The sequence below is a fragment of the Azolla caroliniana genome, unplaced genomic scaffold (assembly GCF_043228905.1).
Source record: "Azolla caroliniana isolate FFs.n. ecotype wild unplaced genomic scaffold, voAzoCaro1.0.p SCAF_192, whole genome shotgun sequence".
In the NCBI taxonomy this organism is placed as follows: domain Eukaryota; kingdom Viridiplantae; phylum Streptophyta; class Polypodiopsida; order Salviniales; family Salviniaceae; genus Azolla; species Azolla caroliniana.
Window position 1 is genome coordinate 22,940 of NW_028230627.1, and position 24,139 is coordinate 47,078.

Below are 24,139 nucleotides of genomic sequence, written 5' to 3' on the forward strand. Positions count from 1 at the left end.
TATTGAAGAGGTCATAGGGGAATTGTGGTAGTTAGGGCAACCAACTAACATTGAGATTGGTAAGCTAGTATACCATGTAAGGTAAGGAGGTATTCATTTCTCATTATGGGACCTTCATTTTTGAAAAGTAACTATCCCAATAGCCCAACTTTAAAATAAATTTGAGTAGAAAGGCGAGTAGTTCTAAAAGTTTAACTTCACAATTTAACTTATGGGTTATGATGGTACATTCATTAAAAAAAGATTGCTTGTGCTCAACTGGAGATCATGTAGCATAAAAACTCATAGAAATGTGGTGTACAAATATGATTGGGTTGTTCTGGAAAGTAAGTCCAAAAATTCTAGATTTTACCAAGTAGTTATAGCTATGGATCTAGGTATTCCATACCATAATCATGCAAACACAATACTAAAGTCTATCTACCTTGCCTTTATAAGTGTTCTAATTATAGCCAAATGAACACGAGCAAGCAATTCTCTCCATTTGTTTTCATTTCTCTTGAGTATGGATATTTCTTTCTTAGACATCGTGGGGTTAAAGGCTTACAATTGCAAGCAATTTGGTTCTTGCATTAAACTAATTACCAATAGCCCAAACAATGTTAATATTCCTACAAGAACTATTGCTTGTGTCAATGAAGTACCAAGTGTAACCTCGAAAGCCAATTATATTAAGTCTCCAAGTAACAATAAGCACAATGAATCAACAAGCTTATGCTTGGCCCAAGAACTTCTTCACCTTGACCAACACTCCAATCTCGATGACAACATGAATCACATGCAAGATTTTGACTATTTGGAAACTCTCTCTAGCAAACAATACAAGTCTCCACCTGGCCTTGGCATTATTTCTTTCCTCAAGGATAAGAATATCTTCATAACTGGAGCTACTGGTTTCCTTGCCAAAGGTATGATTAACCCATTTTTATCTTCACATATTGTACACTTCATAACTGGACTGGTTTCCATATTGTTATCATAACCTGTCTGTCAAGTTTGCCTCACATTTTACTCCATATCATGCCCCATGATTTCTAACATTGAGTCCCTCAATTTTACAATACTTCTCATAGAGCAACAAAGTTTAAGCACACAAAATAGTAGGACACACGTGCCCTAAGAAGGGCACATGCTTACATACATATGATTTCCAACATTGTGTACTTGCATCATGGAAAGATTAGTGATCAAACATAGTCTAGTGGTTTATAAAATGCTCTAATTAAAGCATGAGGTTAAAATTATATGCCATTAATTACATTCCACAAACTATTAATTATTTGAGCATTCATTCAATCTATTTTTTAGTTTTCGTCTCAAATGTTCACAAGGATTAACTAACTATCAAACATAAAATGGTATAAACATATTCAATTCCATAATCATCATTTAGGATTATTATCCTCCAAGTTGTTATTTATCTATCCATTATGGATCTCCAACATAAACATTGAAATTATTCACCCATTTGTTAGAGGACTATCAAATACTTGAAAACAAATAAGTCACAAGTTTTTTCCAATTCACTTATGTTATGAGAAGCCTGATTGTTCTTGTGTTTTCACAACATTATATGAATGTATTCTCCAATGTAGTCCTCGTGGAGAAGATATTACGAGTGCAACCAAATGTAAGGCAATTATACTTATTGATCAATGCAAAGGATGGAAGGTGGGCAAAGAGTAGACTAAAGGAGGAGATCTTATGTAGTAACCTATTCAAATTCTTGCAATGTCGATATGGTGAGGAATATGAAGCGTTCATGGACCAAAAGGTAACTGCAGTGGTAGGTGACATAACCAAGGAGACATTGGGGATGGATCCCTTGACATTCACTTCCCTTACCACAAAACTAGATATAATTGTCAATTCTGCTGGCACGACAACCTTTGACGAACGGTGAGATGGATTAATAATTTTCTTTTTATTTGTCACATTTCGACCAAATAACCACAACCATGCCTGTAGTATTTCAACAACATAGTTCCCTACTTGCAATGAAACTATTTTTAGTTTCACATAACATTGGAAATTTTGTTTAATCTACTTATAGTATAATTTTCTAAGAAGCAATGCAAGTTTCAAACTCTTGAATGTTGTAATCTTAACATTGTTCCTTGTAAACATAGTAATTAGCTAGAATGTAGTCTCAAGATTTTACTAAAAAAGCAACTATGGGTAGGTACGACCATGCACTAAATTTGAACACGGAAGGCCCTCGAAGAATCATGGAATTTGCGAAAAGTTGTCAGCACTTGCAACTTGTAATGCACGTGTCTACAGGTGACATGATGCACCTTCGAATACTTCAAAACTTGAATTTACTTGCTATACATTTGCTATATTTTTAACATATTAAGATATATTGTTTTGTAGCCTTTGCCCATGGCAAACGTGAAGGAATTCTTCATGAAAAAACCTTCAATCCTGGATACAACATTGCTAATGAAACCAAGACAATGGGAGAAATTTTGCATCCAAAACTTTTTGTGGATTTTGAGTCCAAACTTGTCAAAGAGAAATTGAGTTCCTTCAACTCGATTGGATCTACAATGGTTAACACACCCTCATCTAAATCTTCTACTTATCCTCATAGAGAAAAGCTCCTTACTTCAGCCATGAAGGAATTAGGATTGGAAAGGTAAAATGTTTAGTGAACCCTAATATTGAATTAGTATGTTAAGATTTGTTACTGCTTCCGAGTTAATGTGAGATTGAATGATATTCTCGTTCATTTGTTATTAACATTAGCAATTGTAGTGCATTCAATACTTGATGGGGGTTGAAAGTGATTTGTAATGCCATTTAAAGAGGAATTTGTTATATAGCGTGCATAATGTGTTTTGTGTGTGTGTGTGTGTGTGTGTGTGTGTGTGTGTGTGTGTGTGTGTGTGTGTGTGAGAGAGAGAGAGAGAGAGAGAGAGAGAGAGAGAGAGAGTATTGATCATTTCACGTTTAGGGCAAACCATTTTGGTTGGCAAGACACATATGTCTTTACCAAGGCACTAGGGGAGATGGTTATTGACAGTATGCGTGATGATCTGCCAACTGTGATTATGAGACCAAGTATAGTGGAGAGCTCATTTAGAGAACCAATTCCAGGTTGGATTGAAGGCAACAGGTATTGTGCATAATAACATTTATGTACATAGTTTGACGCACTTCAGGACCATAACGATTTTGTTGAGTTTCTAAACACAAGGATGATGGATCCTTTGATAATCGCATATGGAAAAGGTCAGCTTGATGGCTTCCTCATGGACCCCAATGGTGTTCTCGATGTGGTTAGCATCTTCTCAATCACAATATGCACAATACTTCTTTCTCAATCACAATGTGCACATTACTTCTTTCTCAATCACAATATGCACATTACTTCTTTCTCAATCACAAAATGCACAAGTCAATTGCATGTTTATTAGTGCGTTCTTGAATGTTGACAATCTCTCCTAAACTCCAAAGATTACATCAATATGTTTTCGTCTTGTAACTCATGTCAAATTTTGACATCCAACGAAAATAATAAAACCTATCTATTGATAGATCTATATTTTCCTCTCCTTATTGTTTTTTACCTTGAACATATCAACTAACTATTTTGGCCGTATCTTAATCACACAGACTCTAATTCAATGTCCTATTGTTCAAATCAAATATAGTTATTCCATATCTACAATATGATCTACTTGGAAAGAAATCTCGTTTGAAAATAATTATGAAAACTACACATTTGTTGCTCTTAGAAAACTTGATACTTTCTTGTCTCTAACCCTCGATCTCTTTCTCCTAGTCTAAGACGCAACCAATGGAAAAAGCAATTAAAAATTTGGTGTACACACATACATGCAAACATATGCACTTCATTTATAATATATTCTTTTGTATGTCGTTGAATGCCATGTTTATGAAACAATTTTTGGTAACATGATATAGGTGCCAGTAGATATGGTAGCGAATGCAATGCTTGCAGCCATGGCAAAACATGCTTGCAAGGCAGGTTTACAAGTTTACCAAGTTGCATCCTCACTGGTGAACCCCTTTTTCTTCTCCAACTTTGTGAGATTACTGGAAGAACAATTTCAAGAGAACCCGTTCTTAGATAGCAAAGGCCAACCTATCAACACTCTCAAAATCAAAGTTTACCCAGACATGGATACATATATGGAGGCATTATCTCGCCTTAAATCGGAAGCTAAGGTATTCTAAAAATTTATAATAATGATATCAACACCAAATTTCTATTCAATTATACACAAATATGTACGAAACTAGAAGTTAAAGTGAGAAATGGTAGTTCGTGAGGCTCTTCAACCACGTTAAGCTAGAGAGCTTCTAAATTTATTGTTTCGACTATTTAAACGATTTTATAGGCCCTTTGTTTGAAAGACTCCTCAAGCCTAAAGCCTTTATCTAAATTTGAATTGAACTTAAATTTTTTTACACCACTTTTCCCGATACTAGTTCTTGCATTTACCCTAATACACATTTATTCATTAAGATATAAAGGATGCACTAGTGTCTTTTTAATATGAAGTGAGGTTTTTTATAAAGTGGTATTCGGTCTCTATAGTCTTGATTTGCCCATGGAACATCACAATCATTGTGATAATGATGCAATTGTGGCTACTACATCCTATCTCATTTGGCTAAAACATTTCTCAGTCATAATACTTCTTTTTTTTTACCAAAACCAAAATATCCTTCCATTAGTTTTTAGAAAAGTCATAACAACTGCAACATACAAAATATTTTTTCCCAACTCATCTTTATAAGACAATGGTTAAGGAAACAAATCTATGTACTCCAAAGTAGAGGAAAAACTAATCTGAAAGTTATTCTATAGACACATTCCAAGTTATTCCATTGACAACAACAAAAGTAGTTGCATCAAGAGACAAGCCCTCGCAACTCATAGATATGAACCATTTCAATGCTTCTTCAACCTGCTCTTGTTTAGCATAATTTGTAATCAATATGTAATCAATACATTCCAAGCTATTCCATAAACAGAAACAAAAGTTGTGACATCCAGAGACAAGCCCTCGCAACTCCTAGATTGGAACCATTAGAATGATTTTTCAGTGTGCTATATCCACCAATGCAATTCCAATAAATTTTCCTTTACCCTATATAAATGCACGTTTGTAAACACAAAAAGAATGCTTCCTCTTTCCACATCAATCATCTTGTTAGTTACCACCAAATTCCTGGTTCTATACTCCCTCCATTCTCTTGAAACTACCTCATATACATGAAGACAATGAACCACTTGTATGCTCACACAACTTCGGAGAACCATAGCATGCAGACCATTCTTCAAATTACATCATTCGGCCACATCCAATCCTTGTTGTATGATCACCAAGTAAACCACAAAAAATCTCTGTTGAACCATGATCCACCTAGCCACATATAGCATATGTCCAACAAAGCCTTTCCAAGCTCAATATTGTCTTTTAGCAGCCTGATACTCATGATTCCATTGCAAGGTCCTGTACCTATTAACCACTCCTATAGTGCCACGTGGTAGTAATATCCTGAAATTAGTGCATTTTTAGAAGCCATAGCCCGAACCGGAAGTCCCTCTTTCCTCATAGGTAAAAGCACACAAGATGAGGGTCATATGGCGGCCTTCTAGCGTCTTCCATTACTTTGTCTCCACACAAAGAAGTTGCATTGTGAAACACCATCCTTCTTCAACCTGCTCATAGTTAGCTACACCTAAAATTGCTCCACTCATCCTCCCCAGAAAAAAGAGAAAACCACACCCCAAATTTGAAAAGTAAATGAAACATAATCTATCCTCCTTGTCACTCACTCCCTAGAAGTGCTTCAACATCCTTTAACATCATCCATCTCTGCCCCATAATAAAATGATTGTCTCATAAGGATGGCTTCCCCAAGCAAAGCCAAACCACTCTTATAATTTCCACTTTCAATGTACACAAACTAGCTACATCTTGAGACAGTCTTTTATTTTCCACATTTAACCAACTTATAAATAACAATACATAAGGCCTAGTACCAAATGTATACATCATAATACAATACCTTTTGACAATTTGTCTCCACTCATCCTCCCTAGAAAACCGAAAAAACACTCCCCAACTTCTTAGCCATAATACTTCACGCCCCACGTAACATACTTTCTCGTACTCCACTTTCACCAAGGGTAACATGACACTAGGCCACATCTTGTTGGCGCACAATGAGATATGTGATGAACACATGATTTGGAAGTGAATCATTTAATATTTTTTCTGCGATCTTAGCCTCACTTCACGAAATGGTAACTTGTTACATCAATTATCTATAGAGTGTCTTAGAGATTAATGTGCATATTATTATTGAATAACTCATTGTCTAAGTCTATTTTGACATATCTTTACAAACATATGTTGAATTATAAGGGATCCCTAGACTTAAATCTACAGTACTATGTTTCCCATAAATATATATACATATACGTACACGTATGGAAACATACTTAACATGATCCTTTACTTCTTTCCAGGGATTGAACCCAAAATTGTTCAAGAGAAACCAACAAATAGCTAACAAACTAAAAGAACATGCCACGTACTTGGCCAATATTTATCAACCTTACACCTTCTACGCAGGAAGGTAGGTTCTTCTAAATGCATTTGGCTTGGAAAGTATGAAAGTATAAGGTTTCATGAGGGAGACATCAAAGTTTCAAGCTATTTTGTATTGAAAGTGAACTTTTGTGGTGTTTGAAAGTGCATGTAGAGGTGTTAACATCGGTATAAAAAAAAGATCATGCATTTGTATTATGTGGGCACATGAACTGATCTACACTAAATATGTTTATTATATGTGCTCTTTCAACTTAATTCTAATTTTTTCATATCAACATGTTCATAATTTTGTAGATTTGATACTTCAAAGGCCCAACAATTGCATGAAAACCTTTCACCCAAAGAAAAAGAGTTATTTGGCTTCAATATCAATGACATTGATTGGGAGACTTACATAAAACAGATACATATTCCAGGCTTAAGGAAGCATGTACTAAAGGGTCGCACTTGACAATTGTGAATTAACTTGAAGAAAGTGCATCATTTACTATTTCCTCATGTTAATTATTCCCATCGTTTGACATATATCCATAACCACATTATGTTTTACCAAATTTTATGCAACTTACATTTTCATACACCATCGATGTATCTTTCTTCCTTACTATAGAAACATTATTGTGTAGAAATTGTAATATAATATGTCTTTTTTATTATATGTCAACTTCCCTCTTACCAAATATTAATAGTAAGAGTTATTCTTGAGAGTATGGTACTTAAACATATCATCAACACTATTCCATATGACCTTAGCCATGTCCAAAAAAACCACCGAGAAGTACAAGTTTTCATAAATTTCCCTAATACTCCATTGAAAGATTATTCACATCAACCAAATCACACTAATTGTGTCATGCAATAGTAGTCCACATGTATACTTAGTAGAATTCTTTTTTTCCCCTAAACAAGATATCCTTCCATTAGTTTTAAAAAGCATATCTGCTACAAAATACAACCAATAGCTCAGCGTTGCTGCTTCCAACAACACCTTTGTTACAAAAGACTTCAAAAGCTTCCTTTAGAGCCTTGTGAAAGAGGGAATGATGTACAAAGCATTACTCACATATTGCTGACATTTATCATGCAATTCAAACACATTCCGTACAAATGCTTGGTCTAATCCAGTTACAACATCCTTCTTCTCAGCCTTTTTATTGCTTGTTGTATCTTCTGCTTGCTTTACTAATGTCATTCCTTCATCGGTGATATGCTTCTTGAAAATGTTTGCATAAGGCTTCCAAATATTGGCATTGTAAGTGGGTTCGCTAGTCATTGATATTCCTAGTTGGGATTAGAGGCTATGCTTTAATAGACCTCATCAAGTATCTGAATGGCTCCATACAATCAAACGCATCCCAACTAAGGCATTTGCATGGATTTCTCTTTTGTAGATACTTCAAAGCGCAATGATGGATTCATGTAGACTATTGGCACGAACCCTCACACATGCCATTACTTCAAACATGTGTTATTGGCCTAGTTGGTAACCTAAGTAAAGTAGGCAGGGAGTCTAACGAACATTATGCCCCTAATTGTACAAGCAAAGTTTTAGGATACATAAGTAATAGTGAGGACGCGTCTTTTGGACTGATTTGTAATGGTGTAGTCTGCTTGGACACTTATAGAATATGGCCTGAAGTATGTTGCTCCATCAAGAAGATGAGCAATTGTTACAAGAGTGTAAGATCTACTAGAGGTGATTGGTGAAACCTTCTCTCTTGCCCAAATTAGAATTCTATGTCTTCTTAATGTCTTGTCGCACAGTAGATTGCGCATGTTGAATGATGGTGGGAAATAATTGATTGGGTGATCTTGGATATGGAGGTTAGTATTTGAATGGAGTGGTGACCTTGAGATGAACACGCTTATGTTCGTTTGAAAGCTCATTCAATATGCTCATGATGCACATTGGGTCTTTTTGTCCAATCATCACAATTTCTCTCAACCAAACTTTATAAAAATCCCCCTATAGGATCTTCTTTGTAGCTTCAACGAAACCATTTCTATGTGTGTAGTGCTTTTTCTCTTGTTTATGCGCCAAGGCATAATGACCTTTGATGTTTGTGACAATGTGATTAACAAAGTGATAGCCTTGGTCATTCACCCTCAAATTTGGGCAGTCCAAGCAACACAATATATGTTTGTAAAGGAGTTGGTTGCAATGTTCGTCACAAAGTGCCTTCACTTTGACCCATTTTGTGCAAAATTGAGGCCCCATTTAAAAAATGGTTCAAATGGCCCAAATCTTATGCATCAAAGTCACTTTTATAGCCCACTTGTCTACAATCTTATAATGTAGGTATGCATCCTTTTGAACTTTGGATCACCATAAGCTACTTTGCCATATTTATCATGTGAGCGCTGTCATTCTTAACATAGTGGCCGCTAGATTTGCCACCCTGTGCCTTTGGGATAATGTAGTTTTGATCGCATTTGAGGATGCCATTACTATGTCATAGCACACCATATCTATGTGTGACTAGGTGAAATCATCAAGGTTCTAGACCAAGAGAAGGGTGGGGAAACAATAAAATAGTAGCTAAGAATTAAAAGTGGTGAGAGGATGACTATTTCATGATGGAAATGATAAACGAAGATATTTAGACATGATTGAAATACATGAGTTAAGAGTTTTTGCATAAACAACATTGTGTAGCACAATGGTAATAGATTAGACTCTTTGAAAGCAGGGTTAAAGTTTCAAACCCTAGGAATGACATTGACACGGAATGTTTTGAAGATATAACATTTAGAAACAAAATCATACCTTCACCTCAAAATGAGTTGTATAATATGGACACACACATGGTAATAAGTATGAGGATAAATTACCATTTGGAGTTCACTCTGCAACGTGTGTATTCATCCCTATTTGGCACACATGGTTTAATTTCAACAGTTTATCGGATTGAAACTAATTTGAGTAATCATCCATTTATTACTAGTAGTAGTCGCTTAACTTATAATAATAGAATGAGATTTAACACATGCATTTTTTTCTTCATTAGTTGCTTTTAAGATAGAAAAATGAAGACTTGATCGTTGTATTGTAAACCTGGCACATATGTTTTGCTTGTATATACTATAAAGTGACAAGAATGAGGAAAAGATCAAATTAGCTTTAATTTTTTTGATTTTCCAATTTATTAATCATTTACTTTTAAGGTTTAATTTGACAAGAATCGGGAGTGATTTTGTGCAGCGTAAGAGATGTGTGTGTGTGAGAGAGAGAGAGAGAGAACACAATGTATACAAAAAACAAGAAAATTGTATTAACAAGAAGCAAAAATGAACCAACAATACAAAGAGAAGGACAAGGACAAGGTGCTTATGTAGTCACCCTCTCTCTAAGTTCTCTCACTAGAACCGCTCCTTAGGAAAGAGGTGGAGTCTTTACTACTTATGAAATATGTGTCATAGGACTTTAAGTCCTATGACACACTAGTTACTATATACTAGGGGGTGGGGTGTTCACACGCTTGAGTATACTAAGGTGTGTTCCCACACTAGGGAAGTTGAGTTTGATTCTCAACACGTCCCCTCAAACACAATTTCCGATCGCCGGATAGTTGGTTCGGACTGGTCTAGTTTTCGGGTCGACTTTGAGTTGACTCCGGCTTCAGGTGTGGATGGTCGGACAGCTCCTTATCCTTACTCCCCCTCAAGCTCGGCTAGTTAGTGGTCAAAAGACCGAGGTTCGTCATGAACAACTACATGTCAGCTCCCTGGGCCTTTGTGAAGATGTTGTTGTTTGCAGTTTCATACTGATGTGTTGCAAGTCCACATCTCCAACCATGACACACTCTTGGATGAAATGATAATGCACCTCAATGTGCTTGGTCCACGCGTGAAAGACTGGGTTCCAAGATAGATGAATACTACTCATGTTGTCGTAGTAAAGTAGAATTGGATCCATGATGGGAACACCCAGATCCTTCAAGATTCTTTCGGCCAAACGGCTTCACATGCAGCGATGGTCGTGCCCCTGTATTCGGCTTATGTGCTCAGCAATGCGAATGTCGAATGCTTCTTGTTGCTCCAAGATATGGCTATGTTGCCAAGGGAGAAGACAAAACCTAATGTGGATCGTCTGTCGGCTTTGTAGTCGGCCTAGCCGTCATAGGTGTACCCTTCGAATTGAATCAATGTGGCCAATTTGTAGACGACACTGTAATCCATGGTTCCACTCACATAGTGTAACACTCGCTTAGCACAGTCCAGGTGAATGTTCCGTGGTGCCTGCATAAACTGGCTAAGGAGGTCGACCGGGTAACTGAGGTCAGGTCGAGTAATGGTGATGTAGATTAGGCTTCTGATTAATTGTCGATAAAAAGTCGGCTCACACTCTTATGTGCTAGAATCGGCAACTAGCTTTAGATTTGAATCGAGAGGGGTAGCAACAGGCTTACACTCTATCGTCCCAACCTTATAAAGAAGATTAAGAATATAGTGACGTTGGGAGGTCATGATGTCGTCTAGAGGCCGAATTACTTCTATTCCTAGAAAGTAATGGAGCTCCTTCATGTCTTTCATTTCGAATTGGCTGGAGAGAAGCTTTTTGATATGGTCAATATCTGCAATGTGCTCTCCTCCAATGACCAACTCGTCAATGATGATGAATAGTTGTCATTTGGAGTCACTCCGGATGAACAAGGAATTGTTGGACTTGGAAATTTTAAAACTGATTTGCTAAAGATATTGGGTTATCTTTGAGTGCCAAGCTCTCAATGCCTGCTTGAGGCCGTAGAGAGGCTTTGTGAGTCAGCAGACACCAGTCGGATGCGTACTTTACTTGAATCTAGGTGGTTGTACCATGTACACCTCCTCTTCTAACTCGCCTTGGAGAAAGACGTTCTTCACGTCCATTTGGTGGAGGTGCCACCCTTTGGTTGCTGCAAGCTCGATCATGGTTCAAATGGTTGTCATCTCTGCCACCAAGGCAAAGGTCTCTTCATAATCAACCCGTGTGTCTACACATAGTCTTTTGCCACAAGCTGGGCCTTATACCGATTGACGGTGCCATTGGCATTGTGTTGGCATAAAAGGTCAACTCCTTCCACTTTGTATCCTAGTGTGTGAACACCTCCAAATAGTTGTTAGGGCTTGGTATATAAGCAATAACCTAATGTTGTATATTGTGATCTTCTTGTATCTTGAGTCTCTGAGATAGAGAGAACAATGAATAACAAAAGCTTCCATTAGAGCTAAAATTATGTCTGCGTTTCCATCATTTCTTCTATCATATTCTCTGTGTTGTTGGCCGAACACATAACCTACAGGTCCTTACTTACTTCCATGCATTCATTCCAACACATTATGCTTCACCTTGAATATCCATCAACATCCAATTGCCTTTTGATGGGGTGAAGAGGTGACCAAATCCCACGTCTCGTTTTTGGAGAATGCTTGCATCTCCTCATTCATCACTTTGACCCATTGCGGGTCCTTACTGGCATTGGAAAAAAAAATCAGCTCTAGAATTGTTGTCACCTTCATCATGAATGCATAATGATATGCCATGTAGTCGTTGTAGCCGAATCGGTTGACCGCATTCTTTTCTCGGGGGGAGCGACGTGGTTGTTCACTCGTCCTTGTAAACACATTCTTGGCTCCTAGTGTCCTCATGATAGGAACTTCCAATCCACCATACTCATTGTTGACTCTCGAGTGAGTGTGCCGATTCGTTTCCATCTGAGTCTTCGTACTCATGCATTTTGGCCTTTCCTTTGTCCGATTTCGGACTTGGCCGCGACGTGTTGTGGTCACTTGATGGCTCCTTTGGTCCACTTAATCTGGTTGAGATTGGACTTTTTTATGATGTGAGCCTCAATCGATCATTCTCCCCCGTATCTATGTCGAAATCGGTTTCGATTGAGTTGGATGGAGCTTAGTCGACTGTGTACCAGGATGTTGATTCGTCGAATATGACATCCCTACTCACTCGTACCTTCTTGGTAGAGGGGTTGATGCACTTATGCCCCTTTTGTTCGAGTGGGTACTCCACGAGGATACACTTCTTTGATTTTGGACCGAGCTTTTGCCGTTTTTCATCAAGAATGTGTACAAATGCGATATAGCTGAATGTCCAAACGTGGGATAAGTTCGGATTCTTCCCATAGAACTTCTCGTGGGGAATAATATCGTGCACTCCGGATCATAGTATGAACCATGTGTACCATTCGTGCATTCGTGTTTGAGAATGATTCAATCATTCGAGAAGGGTAAACACCCTCGAAGAATGATAAATACCATACGTTTGGATAAATTTTTACTATAAGGTAAATATTTTTTCAAGGTAAAAAAAATATTTTAAATTGCAAAACAAAAACATTACCTTCTTAATAACATAAATTACAAAAATTATAGAGAAATTACAAAAATTACAAAAATTACAAAACAATTATAGAAATTACAGAACAATTACAGAAATTACAACAAAATTACAGAAATTACGAAAAAATTACAGAAAGTAATGGTCGGGAGAAGATGTGGTCACTGACTCACTATTGACTAGTGTGCACGATGCAAGCAGCAGATTGTTCAAGGAAAAGGGGGAAAAGGGGAGGAGAGCAGAGCAGAGCGTAGCGTTGATGTGCAGAGGAAAAGGGGGGAAAAGAGGCAAAAAACCAATAAAAAAAGGTAAAAAGGAAAAAAAAAAAAATACATGAATATTTGAATTCATTCGTGTTTGTTTTCCAACATAGGAAAACAAATGATATAGTAGACGAACACGAATTTTACGTACTATGCTCCGGATGTTGTGCACTGATTCATTAGATAGATGGTCGTGTTCACCGCTTCAGTCCAATACGATTTCAGCGGATGTTTCTCATTCATTATATCCCTTGCCATCTCGAGTATATGACAGTTCTTTCATTCGGCTACTTCGTTGTATTGAGGTGTGTGTTGGTAAGTAAACTCCCACCAAATTCCTTCTTGTTGAAGGTATGTTGTGAAGGCGTCGGAGAAGCACTCTTTGTCGTCGTCTGATCGAAGGCACCGTACATGACGACCGGTTGCCTTTTCAACTTCATTTTTGAACTTCTAGAAGTGCGAGAACACTTCACACTTCTGCCGCATAGGGAATATCCATGTGCGTCTGGAGGAGCCATCGATGAACATCACATAGTACTGGTAACCACCAAATGTTGCCATTTCGACTGCATTCCTTTAAGCTTATGGATATTGATATGGCTGATCCTTTTGTACCATAGCTCTACATGGCCTTTGGCAAATATTGTTGATTTCATCACGTGAGAATCGAGAATGAACATCTGACCTTCTCTTCGACCACGAGCAATAAATCAGCCTTCCTTTTCTATGAAGCATCCTCCGTCGTTGAACCGAACTTGCATGCCCTGTTCCACAATCTAGCCGATAGAGACCAGATTCTTTGTTATTGTCGGAACATGCAAGAACTTCTTGATGTAGGTATGGTTGCCCTCTTTGCCGAATGGGACATTACCAACAAGCTTAATGGGGTGAATTGTGTCATCCCCAGTTTCCACATAGCGGAGTCATTTGGGCTTTCGTAGCTCTCGGAACCAATCTTTATGTGACGTAATGTGATTGGATGCACCCTAGTCGACAAACCATACATCTTCTGCATTGGAGGTGATGGTCGGGTTGGAGGCTGACATTGAGTTTGCTTTGTGCCTCATTACAAACATTCCGCCACGATCGTCGTAGTCGGAGTTGGAGGTGTAGTTGGTGAGTTGTTGGCTTGTGAAGGCCGACTCACTCATCTTTTTGCGACATTCTACCTTGTAGTGGCGAATTTTACCACAATATCTGCATTGGACAGAATTGTTTTGTTAGCTTGGTCCGGCATGATTGCTCCCCTTCTTCCAGATGCTCCTCCTTGTGAGTTTCTGACATCTTGCCGATAGAAGAAGTTGTGATCAATCTGCCTTTGGTTGTTTCGACCTCGGCCTGATTGGTCATTTCTTCCATGGCCTTGCCCTCTTCCTCCATATGAACTCGTGTCAAGCATTTGTCCGTCTGATTCGTTGCATCTTGTTCAGACACGATTTTCTTCGACTAATATCATCGATTGGAGATCAAAGGAGGGAGGATTCTCCCTCGTGAGGACGACTGACCTTATTGCATTGAACCGAGGTTCTAGGCCACCGAGGCATATCTACACCATTTCATCATCGTCAATGTTGACATTGATCGTCCCGAGGGGATCGCACAACTCCTTGATCTTCAAGGTGTAACTGCCAATTGACATATCACTCAGTTGTATGTTGTTCAACTCTTGGCAGAGTTGAAGCTTTCGTGCGGCTGTGTTAGCCGCGAATATCTTTTTGAGCTTCCCCCATGCCTCTTTTGGCGTTTTGGCCTCTCGAATGTAGCCAAGCATGTGATCATGAACGCATGATGCAAGGCAATACAACACGTGACTCGCCAGTTGCTCCCAAGTTGGGTGGTCGACATGTGTTGGGTTGGGTTGATTTTCTTGTGCTCCCTCGACATAGCTCACATAGCCTTGACCAACAAGGTATTGGTGCATCTTGTACTCCCAAGATGCGAAGTTGTTGTTGTCAAGTTTCTCAGTAGGAAGAGCGCCTCCCATCTGAGTATTCATGTTGAACTTCTTCTTCTTCTTCTCTATGATGCGAACTATGCATGTTGCTACTATAGTGATCAGTCAGTTCTTCGTGAACGTGGGCTTAGGCACAACACACGTAGATGGACTTGGATCAAGCTACCAAGCGCTCTGATACCATGTAAAGAATCAGGAGTGATTATGTGTAACAGAAAAGATGTGTGTGTGTGTGTGTGTGTGTGTGTGTGTGTGTGTGTGTGTGTGAGAGAGAGAGAGAGAGAGAGAAAACACAATATATATAGAAAACAAGAAAACTATATTAACAAGAAGCAACCAACAATTACAAAGAGAAGGAGACGGTGCTTATGTAGTCACCTTCTCTCTAAGTTCTCTCACTAGAACCACCTCTTGGGAAAGAGGTGGAGTATTAATTACTTATGAAATATGTGCCATAGGACTTTAGGTCCTATGACACACTAGTTACTATATGTATACTAGGAGGTGGGGTGTTCACACTAGGGAAGTTGAGTTTGATTCTCAACAAAAAAAAGCTTATACATGTTCGCATTGGGGTGGATGCCCATGGAGCTGCTACAAAAGTTCTAACAATCTGTTGGCCCAACAACAACGTGATCCTATTACGTGTACATTCCTTGCTTGTTTGCTAAGGAAAGGTGTGCCCCATACACTCAATAGTTCCAACAACTTCTCTATGTAGCCCTGGTTATCTAGCCGTCAATGATTCCATTGATGGGTTTCCCTATTGGGGATATGTGTGTGTGCGTGTTTTGTCTCAAGGAGACTTAACATACCTTCAACCCAACTTTGCTTGTATCAGGCCCGAGAAGGTAGCTATTGACAACATACTTAGGCTGGCCATAACAACATTCATTGGATTTAGGGCAAAGGTTCAACACACAAGAATTCCATCATGCCCATTCCCTCTCTAGTTAGTAGGCTTGTTTTTTGCAGGGGTTTTAAAACGGTTTCCTTCACGGAGAGGAGAAATGGCCATTTGGGCGATCTGGTGGTTTTCAATGATGAGCTATACATGGGAGCTCTGTTTCTGATGGTTTCGGGCTAGGGCTAGAGTTAGGGTTAGGGTTAGAATTTGGAGTAGGGGTTTTGAAAAGAGTATTTTGAGGGGGAATGTTCAGTTGGGTTGCTCAGAAAGATCTGTTTTTTGGTGAATTAGGTTTAGTATTAGAGTTATGGTTTTTTGGAAGTGTATTTGGAGGGGAAATGTTCATTTTGGTTTATCAGAAAGATCCTCTCTTCTGATGAATTTGGGTTAAAGTGAGGGTCTGGGGTTTATTTTCCCAAGTACTTTTCATCTGATGAAGCAGAGTTTTAAACATGGTCTTTCTCATTGGAAGGAGATCGAAGAGATTGTGGATGTACTTCGGAGAGGCTTCCATGGACCACAACATCTTGCAGATATATTAGCTCCTTTTTCTGCATCTATCCGACCTTCTTTGGTATGTCATGTACTTAAACGGATGAATAATCCATTATCTGCTACTGGTTTCTTTGGATGGGCTGGACAACAAAGAAACTATAGGCATAATGCTCAATCATATGCTGCCCTTATCGATATCCTCTCTAAATCTAAAGATATCAGAGGTATCTCGCATTACCTTGAGGACATGAGGAATGCTGGATTGTCTGGAGACGCTAGATTCTATAACAAATTGATAAGAATCTATGGTTGCTTGGATATGCTTATCGAAGCTGAAAGAATATTCGAACACATGAGGACTTTAGAGAGGGAGCCATCTCTTCATGCTTATACTATCCTTATACATGGGCTTGTGAAGGCTAAGTATATAAACCGAGCTGAAGAGGTGTTCCATGATATGTTAAGTATGGGACATTCCCCCGATCAAATCATGTATAGTGTTCTTATGAATGGATATACTAAAGTAGGAAGGCTTGAAGATGCACTGAATGTCCTTCGTAGCATGGTTAGTGCAGGTTTTTTCCCAGACAAAGTGTCTTATACAACCATTATCTCAGGTTTTTGTGATGTTGGTAAGATCGAAGAAGCTGAAAAGCTTATTCGAGAAGCCGTGGATAGTAGAATTGAGCTTGATGCTGCCCTGTACAATGCCCTTTTGAGTGGTTTATGTAGGGCTTCAAGGTTTGAAAATGCTGTTGAAGTCATGAAAGCAATGGAATCGAATAACTGTAAACCAAATGCCATCACTTTTAACACATTGATAGATGGGTTTTGCAAGGCTGGAAAGATAGATGATGCAACCTCAATGATAACTCAAATGGAAAAAGCAGGTTGTTCACCTACTATTGTGTCTTTCTCCATATTGGTGAACTATTACTGCAAACAAGGTCGAATTAATGAATGTTCAAGTATTTTGGAACAAATGAATTCTACTGGACTAGTTCCAGATGCATGTATTTATAACACCTTGCTTTCAGCCCTTTGTAAGGCACGTCAGGCGGATGCTGCAACCCGATTGTTTGAGAAGCAAGTGGGGGATACATTTATACATTCAGATGCTATCATCGAGAATCTTTGCAAAGGAGTAATAAAGGGTGAAGAAGCTGAGACTGTCGTGGAAAGGATTGAGAAGGTATGCAAGACAAGTATCGTGACCTATGGCACTCTAATAAACTGGCTATGTAAAGCCGGGAAGCTGGACGAGGCAATTGAGCTCTCGAAGACAGTTGATAAGAAAGGTTTCACGTGGAATGTTGTGATATACAACACATTGATTTCGAGTCTTAGCAAAGCACTAAGAATCGAAGAAGCAAAAAAATTGCTAGCGATAATGTGGGAGAGGGGATGCAGTCATAGTGTCAAATCATTTACTTCATATATTGGTGCTCTTTGTGCGTCTGGGAAAGTTGTTGAGGCTTTTCAAATATTAGATTTGATGGTAACAAGACACTGTGTGCCAGATGATGTTACATATCTAGTCATTTCTCAATCACTTACCAAAGCAAATCTTCAACATGCTGCTTTCAAGATTCTGTCTGAAAAGGCGATTCAACCAACAAGTGTGATGCATGAAATATATGAAAAGCTATCAGATGCTCTTAAAGCTAGCAATACAACAGAGAAAGAGACAGAGGCAAAGAAACCTGAAGTTTGAAATTTTGTACCTAGATTATAAGCCCTCATATATTGAAAGATCTGTAAACCAGTTTTTCGATTCATGTACATTTACTATACCATCGATTTCCTTAAAAGGTTTTCTGCAATATTTATCGTCGTGTTAAGCACTTGTTTATCATGGCACAATTTTAAGAATCAATCAAACATTTGGTTGTCTTCAGGTGAAATTTGTATATCATACATTATAAACTTTTGGGGTTCAAGAAAGTTGTATGACAAACCTTTTTTCAGTTTCATCTCCCAATTATTAAGTTTTGTTATCAGATCCAATAAAAAGATTCAATTTCTTTTGTGTGTAACCCATTCTGAATTTCTAAGTAAACTTTAAAAAGACAACAAACTGAAAGTAAACAAAGACAATCACAAAAGTATGTAGTTTGAATGCCATTGGTTTCAATTCTAGTCCTTGTATTACAATTTACAGTATGAGTTTGTGAACCATTTTGAATGCAAAATTTCACATAGATTTGCAATGGTGTATTTAGATTTGAAAAAGGCATGGAAACGTTGGGTTTGTTTGAACTTGCTGAAAACTAGAGTATTGACAATGTCATCATGGGCACTGTACCGTGTCTAGAATCAATCTAGACACTAAACTTTGTCCTGGGAATATGACATTAACTTTTTAGTCTAGTTAAAAATGAATGTCAATGTATGAAGGTAGCATTCTACCATAATTATAAGTTGGTTTGGCCATGAGTAGATTGATACTCTAAAGTGTCAATGGAACGCTTCTTAGATGCTATTACTTGGCATTTCAAAAGTACAGAACCTGTGAGGATCATTCTTGTTGGCTGAATATTAATATAATGGATTATTCTTACTAAAATCACGTCACGTTATTCAGTTTTCAATCTACACAAAAAATAATACAATAAGATTACAACACATGCAGAGGATCACTCACTGTATACTTTGAGATTGCAAAATATTTGAGAGAGGAGATATTACCATACAAATAAGCGTCATGACAATAAGCTTACATCCAGGTAATATTGAAAGAGATAGATTGGGTGCTCTAGAGTTCTTTTTCAATGGTAGTCAGCAAGCATATGAAACATAGGATGAGATGCTTATACCCCAAACCCCTTTTTTAGCGCACAAAAACTATAGAGTACGCCATGGTTTTTAACCACACACTCAATGAGAAGGTTAGTTGTCCTCATTTTTCTACTACCCTTAGTTTTTTTTTTCTTGGTTGAAGTGACATCACATCATGAAACACGTAATTTATTATGAAAGTGATCAATTATTGCAGTAGGATTTTGATTCAATCACATTAATATTGAATGCATTCACATTATCTCAAAGAAATTGCATTTGTTGAGAAGCAAGCAAGTAATTTCAAGAAAATGACAAGTGCTCGAATGTTCGAACATAGTACTCAGAAAGATGTTTAAATTTCAATTAGCTTGGATATATCATTATCCTTGGAATTCATATGTTTTCTGTCAACAAACACTACATTCATGTTTCCAAGATCGCATGTTTTTCAGAAGATAGTAGCAAAATTGAAGAAGCAAGGATTAGTGAAACTCGCATATTATAACTTTAGGTACAACATATAGTTAGTTTCCTAGTATTATGTGTACATAAGTTAATTATAAACCCCAATTATTTATCTTCGTTACATATACGTCGAGAAAAATGCTTAAAATCCATTCTACTTGATGCTGGAAACATAAAAACTACTCAAGCCTTTCAAACATTCAAGGACATGATTTGTGAACAAAATGGATGCAATCAAGAAAATATCATCATATATAACAAGATAACATGGAATTTTGTAATCCCACATATAATACAACAATGCAGTGGCATGCTTTCCTTTTAATCACAACAAAAAATAAGTTTTCTCGTAGAAGGTTCACCAGAAAGGTAGTTGACCATCACTTGCGCTCATTGATGACCTAGTATTGATCAAAATCAATTAGTTAGTCAACTAAGTTATACATAAACCAAGTAATCTTAATTGATAGTTGCTATTTTCGGCTCACCTTCACAGTCAAAAGAACAAGTTGGCTCACTGGCATCATCTGTGGATTAATAACTACTTTTTCAGACACCAAACTGCTGGGTGCACCTTTACGTCGATCAAAATCGATGACGCTCTACAACAAGATTCCAAATTTATAAACAAAACATCTACTTCAAAATGCAATGTCCCCTCACATATGTCACACGATTTAGACCCACCTACACATATGTGGCATGATATATATCCACCTACGGATTGCAAAATAAGCCACATCTACATGTGATATGAAATAGGTCATACCTACACAAGTGAGATGACATATCTACTACACGTGCGGACTACTAACTACTTTGTGGCTTATTTAGCTACATGACCTATTGTACCAATTAACCTTTGGCCATGGTCCAAACCATAGCTATTATTCATATTGTAGCTAAGTTCCATGATCTATGGATCTATACCTATGGTCAAAATCAACTCCATTAATGTTATAATGGTTATACATATAAGAGTGAGTTTTCCACTACAAACACCTTTTTGCCTTTGTAGTGATTTTTTTTTTTCAGCACCATATTTTACTCTTGGCCAATTTTGTACATGTTAAGAATTCTTTTGTGGATTTTTGTACATGTTAAGAATTCTTTTGTGGATTCTCTCTAACCTACCTTATATTGAGATTTCCCATGAAGCAATATAAATGTTTTATTTGAAAAATAAAAGAGAAGAAATGGTATTACCGGTTCATCCCCTTTGTTTTGCCGATCAAGTGTATGCTAAATAATATGTCAAATGACAAAACAAAACAAGCAAGTATTGCATAAGTAAAATCGACAGGCTATCATTGCAAAGGTCGCCAAAACAAGCATATCTTCTAGTATTAATTAATATATATCAGTAACGCACACGAATTGTACTGTAGAGCTGTGCATCTGAAGTTATAGCCGAATCCAATGCATCATAGTCATTGGCATTTAGCATGTGTAGAGTTACATAAACCTGAATCAAATCAAATCTACTTTCATCATCTTTGGAAAAACAAATTTTTAAAATGTAGTTGAGATATATGCATATATATACAGTCTCAAGCCATTTAGAACGATAATGCATGTCCATGGATGTCAATCGGCATCCGACTGTGCCTATCTCAAATTCATTCATCCGCACTGATCCAAACTAAGCATAAAAAACGACATTAAAATATTATTCCAGCCAAATAATTCATTGTACAATTGTGTGTCAGATTGTGACAACTCTTTTTCTTTTCTGTACAGAAAACATTACCGCAATTTCTAACAACAGTTGTTCACGTGTGTAGCCATGTGTAAAAGCCTCCACTATTGTAGAGACGAAACCATGCAAAGCCACCCCTAAGGGCCTCCCAAGATTCCGAATACAAACCTAAAATGTCTTCTGGAGTATTAACAGAGATTCATTTTTGGGTCAATGAAACTGTTTAACTGAGAAGCTCTTGTTTAACAATAAAGAGTTTTTGAGTTTATCTTTAGAAGACCAAAATTTCAGCAATAAGACAAACTAAACAAAACCAGTTATTTAAGATTACCAATCACAATACTTCCTTGAAAAAACGAAAGCAAAACACAATAAAAAAGAAAGAAACAACCTTGGACAATGGAAAAGAATAAATAAATAAAGCAAATTACAACTGCGCCTCCTTTAGTCGCTGTATGGTGACTCCTCTGCATGTTGCAAATGGAGGTGTGGACATATGGAAGAAGTCAGTAATGTGTACTTGCAGTTGCATCCCATGTCCTAAGAGTTGATTCCCTATGCTTTTGAAGCTCGACCAAACTTTGGACATACAATTGAAAAAACAAAGAGAGAGAAAAAACAGCCATATAATTGCAAAAAAAAATGAGAAATTTCAGTAACAATAGACCTGAAATGACCCAGAAAAAATTAGCAATAAATGCAGTTGAAAATAGAGAAAAACGAAAATAACAACATATAAATGAAATGAGGGAAGATTTAACAAGAAGATAACGGAAAAGAGGGGAAATCTAACAAAAGTATAATCGGAAAGAGAATAAAAAAAAACAATTGGAGAGAGAGAAATAGAGAAACGACAACAAGAAGAAGGGAACCGATAATATTTTCAGAGAGGACAAGAAGCATACCTCAAAGAAACAGAGTTCCAATGTATTGCAAATGTGGGTAAGTCCAGGCCTGTCTTCGGGGGAGGGGGTGTGAAAAGACCCCCTAGGTGTGGTAAAAACAGAAGAAGAAGAAACAAATCCATAGCCATAGCTTCTTCTACGGTGATGTGAGAGTGGACTGTGCGACGGGAGTTTCAAATATGGAAGGAGCAGGGAGGGTCATATGTGACATCTTCTTCTTCTTCTTCTTCTCTGTTCTGTAGAATAGGCCCTATACCCTTTAAATTTCAATCAAGAGCTTTTGCAACTTGTACATGTTACCACACAAAGACCACATGCCCACTTATGTGAGGGATGGATGAGAAGATTCACACATCATAGAACCTAAAACAAAATCTTCACTATCAACTTCCAACACATTTACAAACAACAGCTTGAAAAGCTTCGAATATTGTCAACGGTTTCGAGGGTCCATCCAACAAAGAAGTGTTTTCATCGATGACCGACCACACCCATGTGTTGATTCATTGAAACCATTAGTTATACTTCTTTGATTTTGAAATCTATGCCCTTGGTAGAGGAAATTCACGAAAAATGGCACAAAAGCGCATGAGCTATCTTCTTCACACAAAAAGAGTTCCCGCATTCAATCGTATGGAGCTCAATAACCAGGTGTTTTGTTCATTCGTAACGATAGTTATGCTTCAATTCAATATCTAATCGATGTTATTGGCGGACGACAAACCCAAACATTGGCACATATAGCATTGGTCGTGGATGGCTAAATGCTTGACACATTTGGATGGTGCTCATGATCGAGGAAGAGGAAAGCATTTGTCACGCCCACAAAAGCATACATTTTTGTGATAAAATGATCGAGGAAGAGGAAAGCATTCGTCACACCCACATTCATTGTTATCGCATGAAGTCTGATGTTTAATGGAAGAACCAAGCATGTGTCTCCATCCAACATATGAGAACGATGCTCTACTAGTTCAAACCTTTTCCTCATCCAATGTGTATTTAAATAAGTGTTTTCATACCCAAGAATGAATAATTAGCCAAACAGGACCTAAGAGTAGGGAACAAATCATGGCGAGCATTATAGTTGATTAAAGATTGGCAACAATGGCGCTTTTAAAACTCGTTTGGAGGCCATAAACAACTAAGTTGACTTTGTAATGCTACTTGCTTTTGTATTTGCTTGATGTCTTCGGTTTGTCAATGTCATCATATTGGTGCATGTGGAACCCTTGAACCAAGCTTGTCCCCAGTAATGATGGTGTATAAAAATTGTTAAAACATTTGTTTCAACATATGTAGGGAGTAAGTTGGCTACACATCAATTTCAAAATTCTTGAAACAACACTTGGTATTAATAATTGGCATTCTACTTTATTGCTCCACATGAATGTTTTATATTATAAAGATACATTGATGCTATATGAAAATGTGAGTTGCATGAAATGTAGGAAAATTTAGAGCAAACAGGGATAAATAACAATGAGATAGATATAATGAGTGTATAAAACAATCAATAAATACTTTCTTCGAAATTGTTCACGATTTGGAGCCACGACCCTTTTATACATGCTTCTTTAAACCTGGAATATGTATCTTTTTCATAGTACGTAAAATTCGTGTTCGTCTGCCATATCATTCGTTTTCATACGTTGGAAAACGAACACAAATGATATGCAAATATTCGTGTGTTTTTTTTTTCGTTTTTTTCATTTTTTTTTTCATTTTTTTTCATTTTTT

At 37.5% G+C, this 24,139-nt stretch overlaps 3 protein-coding genes across 3 annotated transcripts; 2 read left to right on the forward strand and 1 right to left on the reverse strand.

The window, feature by feature from the left end:
- Positions 1-447: 447 nt before the first annotated feature.
- Positions 448-7,808, forward strand: LOC147848879 (fatty acyl-CoA reductase 2, chloroplastic-like). Its single transcript, XM_087337995.1, has 9 exons — positions 448-908; positions 1,596-1,899; positions 2,183-2,283; positions 2,377-2,641; positions 2,960-3,121; positions 3,203-3,284; positions 3,934-4,197; positions 6,515-6,624; positions 6,894-7,808. Exons 1-9 carry the CDS (start codon positions 506-508, stop codon positions 7,048-7,050), a joined length of 1,848 nt encoding a protein of 615 aa, XP_087194121.1. The 5' UTR covers positions 448-505; the 3' UTR covers positions 7,051-7,808.
- An 8,396-nt stretch (positions 7,809-16,204) lies between these two features.
- LOC147848880 (uncharacterized) lies at positions 16,205-18,522 on the forward strand. Its single transcript, XM_087337997.1, has one exon. It carries the CDS (start codon positions 16,488-16,490, stop codon positions 18,261-18,263), a length of 1,776 nt encoding a protein of 591 aa, XP_087194123.1. The 5' UTR covers positions 16,205-16,487; the 3' UTR covers positions 18,264-18,522.
- Positions 18,523-20,024: 1,502 nt separating this feature from the next.
- Positions 20,025-22,597, reverse strand: LOC147848881 (uncharacterized; the record flags this gene model as incomplete). Its single annotated transcript, XM_087337996.1, has 7 exons — positions 20,025-20,196; positions 20,284-20,397; positions 21,002-21,037; positions 21,168-21,260; positions 21,342-21,437; positions 21,546-21,662; positions 22,400-22,597. Coding segments are annotated over 7 exons (675 nt in total), but the record flags the coding sequence as incomplete, so codon positions are not given.
- Positions 22,598-24,139: the final 1,542 nt, after the last annotated feature.